The 14,922-nt window shown below is 36.1% G+C and overlaps 1 protein-coding gene across 1 annotated transcript in view; it reads right to left on the bottom strand.

Annotated features, from left to right (window-relative positions):
• Positions 1-456: 456 nt before the first annotated feature.
• Positions 457-14,922, bottom strand: part of Vps13a (vacuolar protein sorting 13 homolog A) — a 237,897-nt gene continuing 223,431 nt past the window's right edge. Inside the window, exons 69-72 of the mRNA XM_074052093.1 lie at positions 13,079-13,164; positions 6,660-6,783; positions 5,392-5,466; positions 457-1,797 (exon numbers count right to left, since the gene is read on the bottom strand). Coding sequence (XP_073908194.1) covers positions 1,747-1,797; positions 5,392-5,466; positions 6,660-6,783; positions 13,079-13,164 — 336 coding nt within the window. The 3' untranslated portion in view covers positions 457-1,746. The remainder of the gene's footprint in view (positions 1,798-5,391; positions 5,467-6,659; positions 6,784-13,078; positions 13,165-14,922) is intronic.

Below are 14,922 nucleotides of genomic sequence, written 5' to 3'. Positions count from 1 at the left end.
AAAAACAGGAAGGATAGGCACAATAGTTCTGTATGTTCACTAGTAATAAGGCCCACTTCTGCTGGTTGCCAGAGATGAAACGAATTTCTATGCTGTGGGTCTATAATTTTCTGAATGTTGAAATCATGAAATGGAGTAGGTAATGAGGTATTTCACTAATGCCATTGAATGGAACTCTGGGAGAGTAACACTGCAGGTAAGCACAACCTGATGTAAACTTTCTGACTACCTCTATTCTTAGGTTTAATTTTGGTGTATGCAAAACAGAAAGTATATACCTTACGAGGAACAAAGGTAGTCGTGGGGACCCACACTGTCATGTGGCTTGAAATTGATCATCTTTTGATTTAACTGTTCAGCAAAGAAAGCATTCTGGGGTAAAATACTGATAATGTGTTTTTGTAATTGGAGAGAAATCAACAGTACTTTGTAGGATTTGGTGAGCAAGAAATACAATTACAGTCTGGCATGCTGTTTATTTCAGCTTTTACAACAAAACAAGGGTTTGTCAAGGCTGAGAATTTCACAATCATTGACCATACAGATTTTGCGAAAACAGTTTATAACAACTTGGTAGCATATACAACATATATAAAGTACTCTGGATAATCCAATAACTAATCAAGACATTGCACTATTCTGTTCATAGTTCACAATCATACATTCATCCCCTTTCACTTTAAATAGTCCATTAATATTAAGGTGCAGAGATCTTGGACAAAAACCAAGAGGAAGAAAAACCCAGAAGCTGTTTTTGATTAATGTACAGCCCATAATGGATGAGCCTATACATTTAAATAGGTGATTTTCATGTGAATAATTATAGAGAAAGCAAACCAGAAATTCTTAATCTATGGCCAACAGAACAGGTTATTAGGATACATACATTTATTTATGAGAAGGGCTACCTGTTCTGATGCATAACTCACTGTATCTAAGATGCAGGAAATTTTACTTCTTGTTACCAGAGAATAGAAAGTATGTATTATTAAGGCTTTAGGAATTTTCCTTTGAACTCAACAGTTCTTTAAAAAACATGAACTGGGTAAGCCAAATAGATCTCACAAAGTTGGTTTGAGGAAGTATTTTTAAGGCTCTAAAGTTCTAGGAGGGACTTTCCCTTTTCGGGTATAATATTTTTTCAAGGCTTTTTAAGGTGAGGCTTGAAAGGGTATTATTCAATCTCAAAAAAGATTGTTTTTCATAATCATGCTATGCATTTGAAGTATAATTCAAACCTACACTTTATTTAAAAAATATGGAAAATAATACCAAAATATTTATTTGTAAAAAGAATTTCATGATTTTGAAAAAAGACACCATCAAAGTTCTCTTGATACCAGTGAGACAATGTCTAATTTGATAAATTGCCCAACATTCAAGGAGACTGAAGTGAGCATGGTAGAAGTTTACAATGTAAACTAGGAACTTTACTCCATTATAGAGCCTGACAATGGACAGTCTCTCCACTAGTGCAGAGAATGACCTGGAGTAAATGGTTCTTTTTAGAAAACAATTAGAAATATAATATAACCAGATGCGTGATTCAGGTTGGGAAATCGAATGGATCCCCAGAATTGAAGTATTTTAATCTCATAGCTGTTTTATCTGATTCCGATTTTTTTTAAACATCTAGAACACAGGATACTTGAAATCACTTCTGTGATATTCTTCTTGAACAGATGCTGGAAGGTATGTTATAAAGCTATAATAATGGATGGCTGTGTTGTCAGGCCATGTGCTCCCTCAGACGTTTGGAGAAGGCTCTCTTGCTTCTTCGAGCTTTGTAAGAATCCACTGTTGTGGGGAAATAAAACAACATTTACTTACTTTAATAAACTTGCAATGAAACAAAAACCTAATGAGTGGAAATCCAGAAGCCAGCTTTTCCAGTTTAGTTAGGTATATTCTGTCAGTCAATACTTAGAATTTATACTACAGGAGTAATAACCCAAACAGCCCAGATGGCTCAAATGATGCTACTGGATTTGATTTCACAGAAGAAATGTTTCTCTATGGTCTTCCCGAACAGAAATAATAACATACACTTTTATGTTATTAGCATAGCAACATTCTTGGGCATTTTTGATGCTCCCATGATATATTTTCTACTCTAAAAGAAACTGAAATTACAAAAATGAAATATAAATATAATACAAACCTTTCTATCAATAATGTCCATTATTATGGGGCCTGCATGATGGGTGAGAGTCTTAGAGTTGATATAGGGTTATCCTATGACTAAAAAGACTTAAGATGCCTCCCCACAAATGTGCAAAGTTGAACAGCTATTCTTGCACCAAATTACTTTCACAGGAGCCACAAATCAGGTGAGAGAACATACATGGTGGCTGCTTTTAGTATAAAAAAATGAAAAAGACATTCTGAAGAAGTCAGGAAGGTTAAGAGTTTCCCATGTCACTCCCAGTCCAGCATGGAGAAAATGCTTCCTGCTTAGGGAAGGAAGAGAAAATTAAGTCCAGGTTTTAAGACTAGAGAGCCAGTACCAGGCCTGTTATAGTGAAACCCAGTGCTGGCCAAAACCCATCAGGCCATTACACTTGGAAGGGTGTTAACCAGGTTGGTTGAATGCAATCACTACTCTTTCTCCAACCTCAGGCAGCAGAGAAGGGAGTAAGACTCCACTCGCTGGTAAGCAGAACACATGGTAGCACAGGGCTTTGGGCTTTGTCCGGGAGTCCAGTACTAGTCCCACTGTGGTGAGACCGTGAACCCAGTAGAAACCCAAGTACCCTAAGGATTGTAGTAAGACTGCTGCAAATTCTCCAATGAAAAGACATAGAGTGAATGGATAAATAAATATCCAAAACTCAACAATATGTACTTACAAGAAACTCATTTCACCCCTATGAATACACAAAGACTGAAAATGAAGAGACAGAAGAAGATATTCCATGCAAATGGAATCCAAAAGAAAGAAGTAGTAATATTTAAAGACTTTTAAATCAAAAGCAGTAGAAAGAGACAAAGGAGGTCACTGTCTAACGATAAGGAAGCCAATTCAGCAAGAGAAAATAATAATTCTAATTATATACAACCCCAGTATTAGAGAGCCCAAATACATAAAGCAAATGTTTATAGACCCAAAGGAAGAGAAAGACTGTAATACAGTATTAGTTGGGGACATTAACACCCCACTTTCAGCAATGGATAGATCATCCAGACAGAAAATCCAGGAAGAAACAGTTCAATTTCACTCCAGACTAAATGGGCTTAACAGACATCTACAGAACATTTCATCCAAAAGCTGCCAAATACACATTTTTCTCATCAGCACATGGAACATTCTCTAGTATAGATTGTATGACAGACCACAAGTCTAAACGAATTAAAAAAAAACAACTGAAATCGTATTGATCTTTTCTGACAATAGAATAAAACTAGTTATCACTTACAAGAAAAATTTTGGAAATTATACAAATACTTGGCAACAACTTACTTTGTAACAACCAATGGATCAGGAAAGAAATCATGAAGGAAATTAAAAATTTCTTGAAATAAGCTGGATGTGGTGGTGAATGCCTGTAATCCCAGCCATGTGGAAGGGAGGCAAGCAAAGGACTGCAGTCTGAGACTGGTCCTTGGCAAAATTCATGAGACTCTATCTGAAAAATAACTAAAAGGCAAAAAATGGCTGTGGGTGTGGCTCAAGTGGTACAGTGCCTGTCTAGTAACTGTGAGGTCCCTGTATTCAAAAACCCTAGTACGAAAAAATAAAATTGTTGAAATGAATGAAAAGAGGTACAACATTCCCCAAACCTAGCAAAGGCAGGAAAGGGGAAAATCTGTAGCAATCAATGTCTCCTTCAAAGAAAGGCAGAGCTCTGGGATAGAGTGCTTGCTTATGCATAATGATATTCTGGGTTTGATCCTCAGCATCATGGGAAAAAGAAGTAAACCTATCATTTCATCTCAAGGAGACAAAAACAAGAATAAACCGAACCCAAAATTAATACAAGGAAAGAAATAATAAAGATCAGAGGTAAATAAATGAAATAGAGACTACAAATACAAAAAAAAAATCAACTGAAGAAATGAGCCAAACCCTTTAGCTAGACTAAGGAGAAAAAGACAAAATCATAGATGAAAAGGGAGATAGCTAATACCACAGAAATATAAAAGACAGTTTAAGATTATTATGACAATATGCTAACAAATTTGATAACCTAGAATGGAAAAATTCTAAACATACAGACCTTACCAAGACTGAATTCTAAAGAAACAGAAAACTTGAACCAATAATAAGTAAGAAGACTGAAGCGCTAGTAAAGTTTCCCATCAAAGAAAAGCCCACAGGTGAAGCTATCACAGCAGCTACCATGGTAACTTCACCTATAATCCCAGCTACTGGAGAGGCAGAGATTGAGAGAATCACAATTTGAGGCAGGCCAAGGCAAAAGTTTGTGAGACCCCATCTCAACCAGTACAAAGCTGGGCATACTGCAACATGCCTATCATCCCAGCTATGCAGGGAGCATAAAGAGAAACATGCAATTCATACTGGCCTGGAAGTAAAGGTGAGACCCTATTTGAAAAATAACTAAAGCAAAAAGGGCTGGGGGTGTGGTTCATGTACTAGTCTGCCTGTGTAGCAAATACAAGCCTCTGAATTCAAACCCTAGTACTATTTCCGCCCCTCCCCCAGCCAAAAAAAAAAAAAAAAAAAAGCAAAGCCCCAGGACTGGGGTGTGATTCAAGTGGTAGAACATTTGCTTAGCAAATGTGAGGACCCAAATTCAATCTCCAGTATTGGGAATTGGGGGGACCCATCAAATTTGTTTGGCTAAACATTCAAAGAACAAATAATATAAGTTCTCTTTAAATTATTCCAAAAAAAACAGAAGAGGAAGGAATTCTTCCAAACACATTCTATGAGGCCACCATCTCCTACACACAAAAATGAGGTCAGGACACAGCAAAAAATGAAAGTAGCAGGTCAAAATTCTTGATGAATGTATGTAAAAGATCCTCCATAAAACACTAGCAAATTGAATCCAACAGCACATTAAAACGATAATTCATAGAGATAAGGGCAAAACAGTATCTGCTTAGAAGCGAGGAGGGGGGGGCGAGAGGGAGGGGGTGGGGGGAATGGGGGAGTAATGACCCAATCATTGTATGCACATATGAATAAAGGATATAAAATAAATAAATAAAAATAAAAAGGTAATTCAGCATGATCAAGTGTTTTTTATCCTAGGTATGCAAGGATGGTTCAATAGACGCACATCAATGAATGTGTTTGCCCCATTAAGAGAATGAAGGACAAAAACCAGATGGTCATCTCAACAGATGCAGAAATTCCCAACAGAATTTATCTGCTTGGAGTGAAAGGCTTCTATCTGGTTTAAGTAAAAGAATCATATTTACCCTAGCATCCTCTGGAGTCTTGAAGTTAATTATTTTTCCAAATTCTTTGGCATGGAATACAGATTTCACCCGTTCCTATAAATAGAATACATAAACTCATAAAAAAAGAGTCAGTGGTAGAAATACAATAAAGAAATGTTATTCAACTTTAACAGTCTATGCTTAAAGCACCTATCTTACATAAATCTTGCACTTTAAAAAAGCCAAGAAAAGATAACCATGAAGAATCAAAACAAATGGGAAGCTGTAACATTTTCCTTATCACCCAATCTAGGTTAAAAAAACTACGGTGAGATTTCAATTACTAAGGCCATAAATGGTCACACAGAAAATGGGAAGGAGGTAAGTCTGGGAGTAGTGTCACTGTTTTTCCTCTCCAGATGACTTCTCATTCAGTTCTTGATGTATGTTGCAGAATTCTGAGTCCAGCTCAAAAATGATACACATGTATATATGCATATATACATTGCTATATGGACATGTGCATGTGTGTTCGCATGAATATATATGTACTCATGACATTTTAAACCAGCCATGCAATAATAAAGTAGTGTAGAATCAAAGAAATTGGGGCAGTGCCTGGATCCTACGATTTTCCTCTACTGTTTACACTCCTTTGGCTTTCTATTAGTATTTGTGGGAAAGAACTGTGTAAAAGCAGACAGTAAGCATTTAAGGGACAAACAGAAAGAAAAGTGGGACTCCTGAGGACAAGGGTGGTGTCTGCCTCTATTAATATGGGTAGGACCACTAGGACCACAGGAGAAACAAGGTGGAACTTTACTATCAATTCCTATAAGTACCCCAAATTATCTATGCAAATTGATTTCTGCCATTTAAAAAAAAGGACGACTGCTGATTCAAGGTCTCAATAAAAGGTAAAAGTGAAGAAATCAAGAGATAAGAGGAACTGTCATCACTAGAGAGAGAAAAAAGTAGGAAAAAAAGCCAGGAAAACCAGATGGGCTACAGCAGAGGTTAATAGCCACTAGCTGTTATTTTGTACATGGGGGTAGGGTTCTGCTACTGAGTACAAAATAAGGATCCAGGAATGCTGTCTTTAATGTAATAGCAAACAAATAGCACTTTTTTCTTTGGTTTAGCTTTTTTCTTCTTTAAGCCTGAGTAAGCTGTGAATAAATGAACAACAACAAAAAAAGCCTAAGCAAAGCAACATTTATAAAAGAGGTATAAGCATTTCCAAAGTAAAGATGACTATTTCAATGTGTTTTCAGTTTCAAAAATTTTTTTTAATCCATTCAACATACCTTTGCTTCAATGCGCAATCTTCTCCCATGAACAATGAATGGCTCTTTGGTAAACTCATCAAAAGTGTACTGCCACTCACACGTGAGTTGTCCAAATGTTCCCTTTGTGACGAACAATACACCACTGGGGGAGAGGGGAGAAAATAATCCACTTTAAAAACTGAGGAACTTACATGTTCTCTGCAAGTGCACATGGAACATTCACCTAGATAAACTATATTCTGGGTCATAAAGAAGCTTAATGAATTTATGGCTGGGGTATGGCTCAGTGGTACAGCTCTTCCCTAGCATGTGTGAAGTCCTGGGTTCCATTCTCAGCACCACAAAAAACCAAAAACAAAACAAAAAAAAGTAGTGAATTTAAAAGAACTGAAACTTTAAAGGTACATTCTCAGATCATAATGGAACTAAACTAGAAACCAGTAACAGAATACTTCCAAATGCTTAGACATTTCTAAAATAATCTATGGATCAAAGAATCTCAAAAGAAATTAGAAAATATTTTGAATAGAATGAAAATCAATCTACATGTGGGATGTAGATTAATGTTTAGTGGGAAATTATAGTGTAACATATACTAGAAAAACTAAAACACCTGAAAAGTAACATATAAAGTACTTCATAAGAAACAAAACAATCACAGCAGACTTCTCAACAGAAACATTAAAAGCAAGAAGAGCGTGGGGTGAGATCTTCCGGGCACTGAATGAAAATAACTTCAACCCCAGGATACTCTACCCAGCAAAGCTATCATTCAAAATAGATGGAGCAATAAAAGTCTTCCATGATAAGCAGAAACTAAAACAATATGTGACCACAAAGCCACCATTACAAAAGATTCTGCAAGGGATCCTGCACACAGAAAGTGACACCCAACTTAACCATGAAAAGGCAGGCAGCACCAAACCACAGGATAAGAAAAAGCAAGACAGTAGAGAGTAACATCAAGTTAGGTACACACAATCAAACCTTCAAACAACTAAGATAACTAAATGGCAGGAATCACCACATACCTATCAGTACTAACACTTAATGTTAATGGACTTAATTCACCCATCAAAAGACACCGTTTGACAAAATGGATTAAAAAAGAAGATCCAACAATTTGTTGCTTACAGGAGACTCATCTCACCGACAGAAATAAGCATATGCTTAGGATGAAAGGCTGGAAGAAGATTTACCAAGCCAATGGCCCCCGAAAACAAGCAGGAGTAGCAATACTTATCTCTGACAAAGTAGACTTCAAACCTACATTGATCAAACGAGATAAAGAAGGACATTCCATACTAATAAAAGGGGAAATAGACCAAAAGGAAATAATAATCATCAATCTGTACGCACCCAATGTCAATTCACCCAATTTCATCAAACATACCCTGAAAGACCTAAAAGCATATACAAACGCCAACACAGTGGTTGTGGGAGACTTTAACACTCCATTATCATCAATAGATAGGTCATCCAAACAAAAACTCAATAAAGAAATCCAAGATCTAAAATATGCAATAGATCAAGTGGACCTAGTAGATGTCTACAGAACATTTCATCCAACCTCTACACAATATACATTCTTCTCAGCAGCCCATGGAACCTTCTCCAAAATAGATCATATCCTAGGGCACAAAGCAAGCCTCAGCAAATATAAGAAAATAGAAATAATACCATGCATACTATCTGACCACAATGCAGTAAAAGTAGAACTCAACAACAAAAGTAAAGACAAAAAACATGCAAACAGCTGGAAACTAAATAACTCATTACTTAATGAAGAATGGATCATCGATGCAATAAAAGAGGAAATTAAAAAGTTCCTAGAAGTCAATGAAAATGAAAACACAACCTACCAGAACCTATGGGACACAGCTAAGGCAGTCTCGAGAGGAAAGTTTATAGCCATGAGTGCATATATTAAAAAGATTGAAAGATCCCAAATCAATGACCTAATGATACATCTCAAACTCCTAGAAAAACAAGAACAAGCAAATCCCAAAACAAATAGAAGGAGAGAAATAATAAAAATAAGAGCTGAAATCAACGAAATAGAAACCAAAAAAACCATACAAAGAATTAATGAAACAAAAAGTTGGTTCTTTGAAAAAATAAACAAGATCGATAGACCCCTGGCAAACCTGACTAAAATGAGGAGAGAAAAAACCCAAATTAGTAGAATCAGGAATGCAAAAGGGGAGATAACAACAAACACCATGGAAGTCCAGGAAATCATCAGAGACTACTTTGAGAACCTATATTCAAATAAATTTGAAAATCTAAAAGAAATGGACAGATTTCTAGATACATATGATCATCCAAAACTGAACCAAGAGGAAATTAATCACCTGAATAGACCTATAACACAAAATGAAATTGAAGCAGCAATCAAGAGTCTCCCCAAAAAGAAAAGTCCAGGACCTGATGGATTCTCTGCTGAATTCTATCAGACCTTTAAAGAAGAACTGATACCAACCCTCCTTAAACTGTTCCATGAAATAGAAAGGGAAGGAAAACTGCCAAACACATTTTATGAAGCCACTATTACACTTATCCCAAAACCAGGCAAAGACACCTCCAAAAAGGAGAACTATAGGCCAATCTCCTTAATGAACATTGATGTAAAAATCCTCAACAAAATAATGGCAAATAGAATTCAGCAACACATCAAAAAGATTATTCACCACGACCAGGTAGGCTTCATCCCAGGGATGCAGGGGTGGTTCAACATACGAAAATCAATAAACGTAATAAACCACATTAACAGAAGCAAAGACAAAAACCACTTGATCATCTCAATAGATGCAGAAAAAGCCTTTGATAAGATCCAACATCATTTCATGATAAAAGCTCTAAGAAAACTAGGAATAGAAGGAAAGTTCCTCAACATTATAAAAGCTATATATGACAAACCTACAGCCAGCATTATACTTAACGGAGAAAAATTAAAACCATTCCCTCTAAAATCAGGAACCAGACAAGGATGCCCACTATCTCCACTCCTATTCAACATAGTACTGGAATTCCTAGCCAGAGCAATTAGGCAAGAAGAAGGAATCAAAGGAATACAAATAGGTAAAGAAACTGTCAAAATATCCCTATTTGCAGACGACATGATCCTATACCTTAAAGACCCAAAAAACTCTACTCAGAAGCTTCTAGACATCATCAATAGCTATAGCAAGGTAGCAGGATATAAAATCAACATAGAAAAATCATTAGCATTTCTATACACTAACAATGAGCAAACGGAAAAAGAATGTATGAAAACAATTCCATTTACAATAGCCTCAAAAAAAATCAAATACCTAGGTGTAAACCTAACAAAAGATGTGAAAGACCTCTACAAGGAAAACTATACACTTCTGAAGAAAGAGATTGAGGAAGACTATAGAAAGTGGAGAGATCTCCCATGCTCATGGATTGGTAGAATCAACATAGTAAAAATGTCGATACTCCCAAAAGTAATCTACATGTTTAATGCAATTCCCATCAAAATTCCAATGACATTCATCAAAGAGATTGAAAAATCTACTGTTAAATTTATATGGAAACACAAGAGGCCACGAATAGCCAAGGCAATACTCAGTCAAAAGAACAATGCAGGAGGTATCACAATACCTGACTTCAAACTATATTACAAAGCAATAATAATAAAAACAGCATGGTACTGGCACAAAAACAGACATGAAGACCAGTGGAACAGAATAGAGGATCCAGATATGAAGCCACACAACTATAAGCAACTTATCTTTGACAAAGGAGCTAAAAATATACGATGGAGAAATAGCAGCCTCTTCAACAAAAACTGCTGGGAAAACTGGTTAGCAGTCTGCAAAAAACTGAAACTAGATCCATGTATATCACCCTATACCAAGATTAACTCAAAATGGATCAAGGATCTTAATATCAGACCCCAAACTCTTAAGTTGATACAAGAAAGAGTAGGAAATACTCTGGAGTTAGTAGGTATAGGTAAGAACTTTCTCAATGAAACCCCAGCAGCACAGCAACTAAGAGATAGCATAGATAAATGGGACCTCATAAAACTAAAAAGCTTCTGTTCATCAAAAGAAATGGTCTCTAAACTGAAGAGAACACCCACAGAGTGGGAGAAAATATTTGCCAATTATACATCAGACAAAGGACTGATAACCAGAATATACAGGGAACTTAAAAAACTAAATTCTCCCAAAACTAATGAACCAATAAAGAAATGGGCACGTGAACTAAACAGAACTTTCTCAAAAGAAGAAATTCAAATGGCCAGAAAACACATGAAAAAATGCTCACCATCTCTAGCAATAAAGGAAATGCAAATTAAAACCACACTAAGATTCCACCTCACCCCTGTTAGAATAGCCATCATCAGCAACACCACCACCAACAGGTGTTGGCGAGGATGCGGGGAAAAAGGAACCCTCTTACACTGTTTGTGGGAATGCAGACTAGTACAACCACTCTGGAAAAAAATTTGGAGGCTACTTAAAAAGCTGGACATCGATCTACCATTTGATCCAGCAATACCACTCTTGGGGATATACCCAAAAGACTGTTACTCCAGAGGCACCTGCACACCCATGTTTATTGCGGCACTATTCACAATAGCCAAGTTATGGAAACAGCCAAGATGCCCCAGCACTGACGAATGGATTAAGAAAATGTGGTATCTATACACAATGGAATTTTATGCAGCCATGAAGAAGAACGAAATGTTATCATTTGCTGGTAAATGGATGGAATTGGAGAACATCATTCTGAGTGAGGTTAGCCTGGCTCAAAAGACCAAAAATCGTATGTTCTCCCTCATATGTGGACATTAGATCAAGGGCAAACACAACAAGGGGACTGGACTATGAGCACATGATAAAAGCGAGAGCACACAAGGGAGGGGTGAGGATAGGTAAGACACCTAAAAAACTAGCTAGCATTTGTTGCCCTTAATGCAGAGAAACTAAAGCAGATACCTTAAAGCAACTGAGGCCAATAGGAAAAGGGGACCAGGAACTAGAGAAAAGGTTAGATTAAAAAGAATTAACCTAGAAGGTAACACCCACGCACAGGAAATCAATGTGAGTCAATGCCCTGTATAGCTATCCTTATCTCAACCAGCAAAACCCCTTGTTCCTTCCTATTATTGCTTATACTCTCTCTACAACAAAATTAGAGATAAGGGCAAAATAGTTTCTGCTGGGTATTGAGGGGGGGAGCGGGAGGGGGTGGAGTGGGTGGTAAGGGAGGGGGTGGGGGCAGGGGGGAGAAATAAACCAAGCCTTGTATGCACATATGAATAATAAAAGAAAAATGAAAAAAAAAAAATAAAAAAAAATAAACTCAGATGAGCTCTTCCAAAAAAAAAATAAAATGTCAAGAGAAAAAAAAAAAAAAGAAACAAAACATTTACAGAGCCAATTATCAGCCAATATTTTGGGGAACTGTTATGTAACCAGCACTTCAGAATAAATGTTTTATTACTAAGGTTCCAAGTAATATATTTCCCAGCCTATATCAGAATGAGGATTTCTAATCATGTTGAACAGAACAACATATAACAAACTTTGGGTTTTTCACAGGCAAAATACAGTGCTATCATTGTCAATTTTAGAAGGAAATTAAAAAAAAATCACCATCTTAGGCTTTTTTATTTTAATCAATTCTTATTCTCCCATTTTGGAGGAAGAAATCAAGAAATAAAAATATTTTTGTTTAATTCTTCCTAAAAGGTCTCTTTCTTCCCCAATTTCTCTTCTGAGTTGAAACACTCACTATAGGTGCAACCACAGTTTTCTAAAGTAACATATACTTACTTTAAGGAACCGAGTTAAAGAAATAGTTGCTTCTGGCTGAGAAGCAAGCCAACCAAGCTCTCACCTCACCCCCTTTACCAATCCTGGGTTGCAGGGGCTCGTGGAACAAACCTAGTGGTGCTCCAGTACAAGTCTAACCATGTCCAGAGGCTGTGCCACTGTGTATTTTGCAATTATCCTTTCACTGTCTATAGGTCTATCTGAAGATGTCACTACAGTTGGCATACTCACGTTATGTTTCCATTTGTATACACACTTACGAGTCTATATGCATTCTTATGAGGACTACTAACTTCTAGGGTAACGTGAAGTTGGGTATTTTTTCAGTTTGCTTTGAGAGGATAGCTTTCTGGAATTTCTGTACCTACTGAATTTCTTGAAACTACCAGGAAAATGTCTAATACGTAATTGTGCTTGTGTGTGACTATGTGTTTATCTGCAAGCATACACAAAGCTGAGCATGAATTTTTATAGTACTAGGAACTAGCCTTCTAATGCAAGAGGATCAAAGTCAGCAGCAATCAGTGAGACTGATATGGAAAAGGTGGGTACCAACTTCTTCACCTCAGAAGTGGATGTCAGTTAACCCCTTATCACATTACTTTAGAGAAAGAAAGAATTTACCGTCTAGTTATCATGAACATGTCTGTTTTATTGATCATGACATGGGTAAAATATCTGTATTTTGCAAATCTTCCATTTTCCATGACCTAAAAGAGAGTGAGAAAGTTGATGACATTCCATGATGAGCTGATTCTCAGCGAAGGGAAACACTGTCACACTTACACAGTAAATATGCACACGTCAGAAAATTGAATTAGACACGCACATTTATTTCCACTGCTTATTTCCTTTTAAAAGTATCTACTGCGCCGCTTTACTTAAGATTACTCTAACCACAGCAATACCAATCTTTAAAAATGCTAGATTTTTAGAAGATACTGCTACCTTACAAGGCTTAAATTCAATCTAATAAGGAATTAAATTATTATAGCTATTTTATCTTCAAAGTACATCACATCCGTACAAAACCATATCTAAACACACATATTTAAATACATGCATCACATAAATGACCATTACTCCCTGCTCTGCCTCTTTGGAATTTCCCTATCTTTCTTCTAGACCTAGTATCTTTGCCAATCTTAGAACTCATTAAAAAATAAGGAACAGAGAGTTTCTGGGAGAACAGGAGACTCTAAAGCCTACAAAACCTATGTAACGAGGCATGTTAAGAATTCAAACAAGGTCAAGGAAATCTTCAAGGAATTCTGAAAAAGCACATGAAGAGTTTAGAAAATCATGTTCCATGATGGCATAACAAAAAAGACAAACTGTTTAGCTTAGAAGGTATAATGTGACTCCATAATTTGGTACAGAAGGCTGATAGAACAGTCTTCATTTTTATTGGAGGAAAAAAAGTAAATAAAAAAATAAAGCAGCAGGATGAGGCATGCAGACTACTTGCATGGAAGAAGTTTCTAACTTTAAAGATTTTAAAATAATGAGCAAAAAGTATCTTTAGTATTTACTGTAATAAGTAGGGTAACTAATCACAAATATTTTAAAAGTAAATAGGGGACATATCCACAGATTCAGAAGAAATTAACAAGGATTAGTAATTTATAAATATGTAAATAAATTTGAAAAACTAGGTGAAATGGGTGTTTTAAGAAGACATAAAGAGAAGGCATCAATTATTAGAGGGAAAGGGAAGAAATTATTTGCAGATGACAATATGTCTGGAAAACTAAGTATACAAAACCCAGCAATCAATTTGGAAATGAAGAATAAAATCCTTTTTATAAGGGTAATAAAAAGATGCAATACTTGTATGTTTTATAAATAATGTGCAGAAGTTATATGATAAAAGTTGTAACATTTTATTGTTTTGAGACAGGGTCTTGTTCTGAATATAATTCAGATTGGCTTTGAACTTGTGATCTTCCTGTCAGCCTCCTGAGTGCTGGGATTACAGTTGTGCACCACCACTCTTGTCAAAAGGTATAATATACTTCATGAGGGGAGTAAAAATGAATGAATGAAAAAACCATGCCTTATTCTTGTATATAACAATTCATTGTAAGAAAGATATCATTCACCACCTTCCCTCTAGTTTTAAACTACCTCTCTGCTCTCTCATGCTTTCTCTCAAATTGATTGCAAGATGGTGATTTTTGGAGGGCAGAGGGTGAAGGAGAGGAAGAGGAGTGATTGGACAAAATTATATTAAAATTTATCTAGAAAATTACAACATCCAGTGAATTATGAAAGGAAAATGAGAAGTATCCTAGTGGACATTAATATAATTTATAAAGTAACACTTTAATCTTGGGACTGGGAAAGGCTAAAATAAAAATTGCTAAGTACATAGAAAGGAATGGCAAAATAAGCAAATAAACAGAAATAAGGTAAAATAACAAAACCCAAAGCATAAACTGGGAAAATATTTGTTAATACAGAGATAG

The sequence above is a fragment of the Castor canadensis genome, chromosome 13 (assembly GCF_047511655.1).
Source record: "Castor canadensis chromosome 13, mCasCan1.hap1v2, whole genome shotgun sequence".
NCBI classification, from domain to species: domain Eukaryota; kingdom Metazoa; phylum Chordata; class Mammalia; order Rodentia; family Castoridae; genus Castor; species Castor canadensis.
The sequence above is the reverse complement of the archived record's forward strand: the minus strand, read 5'-3'. Positions and strand labels throughout refer to the sequence as shown.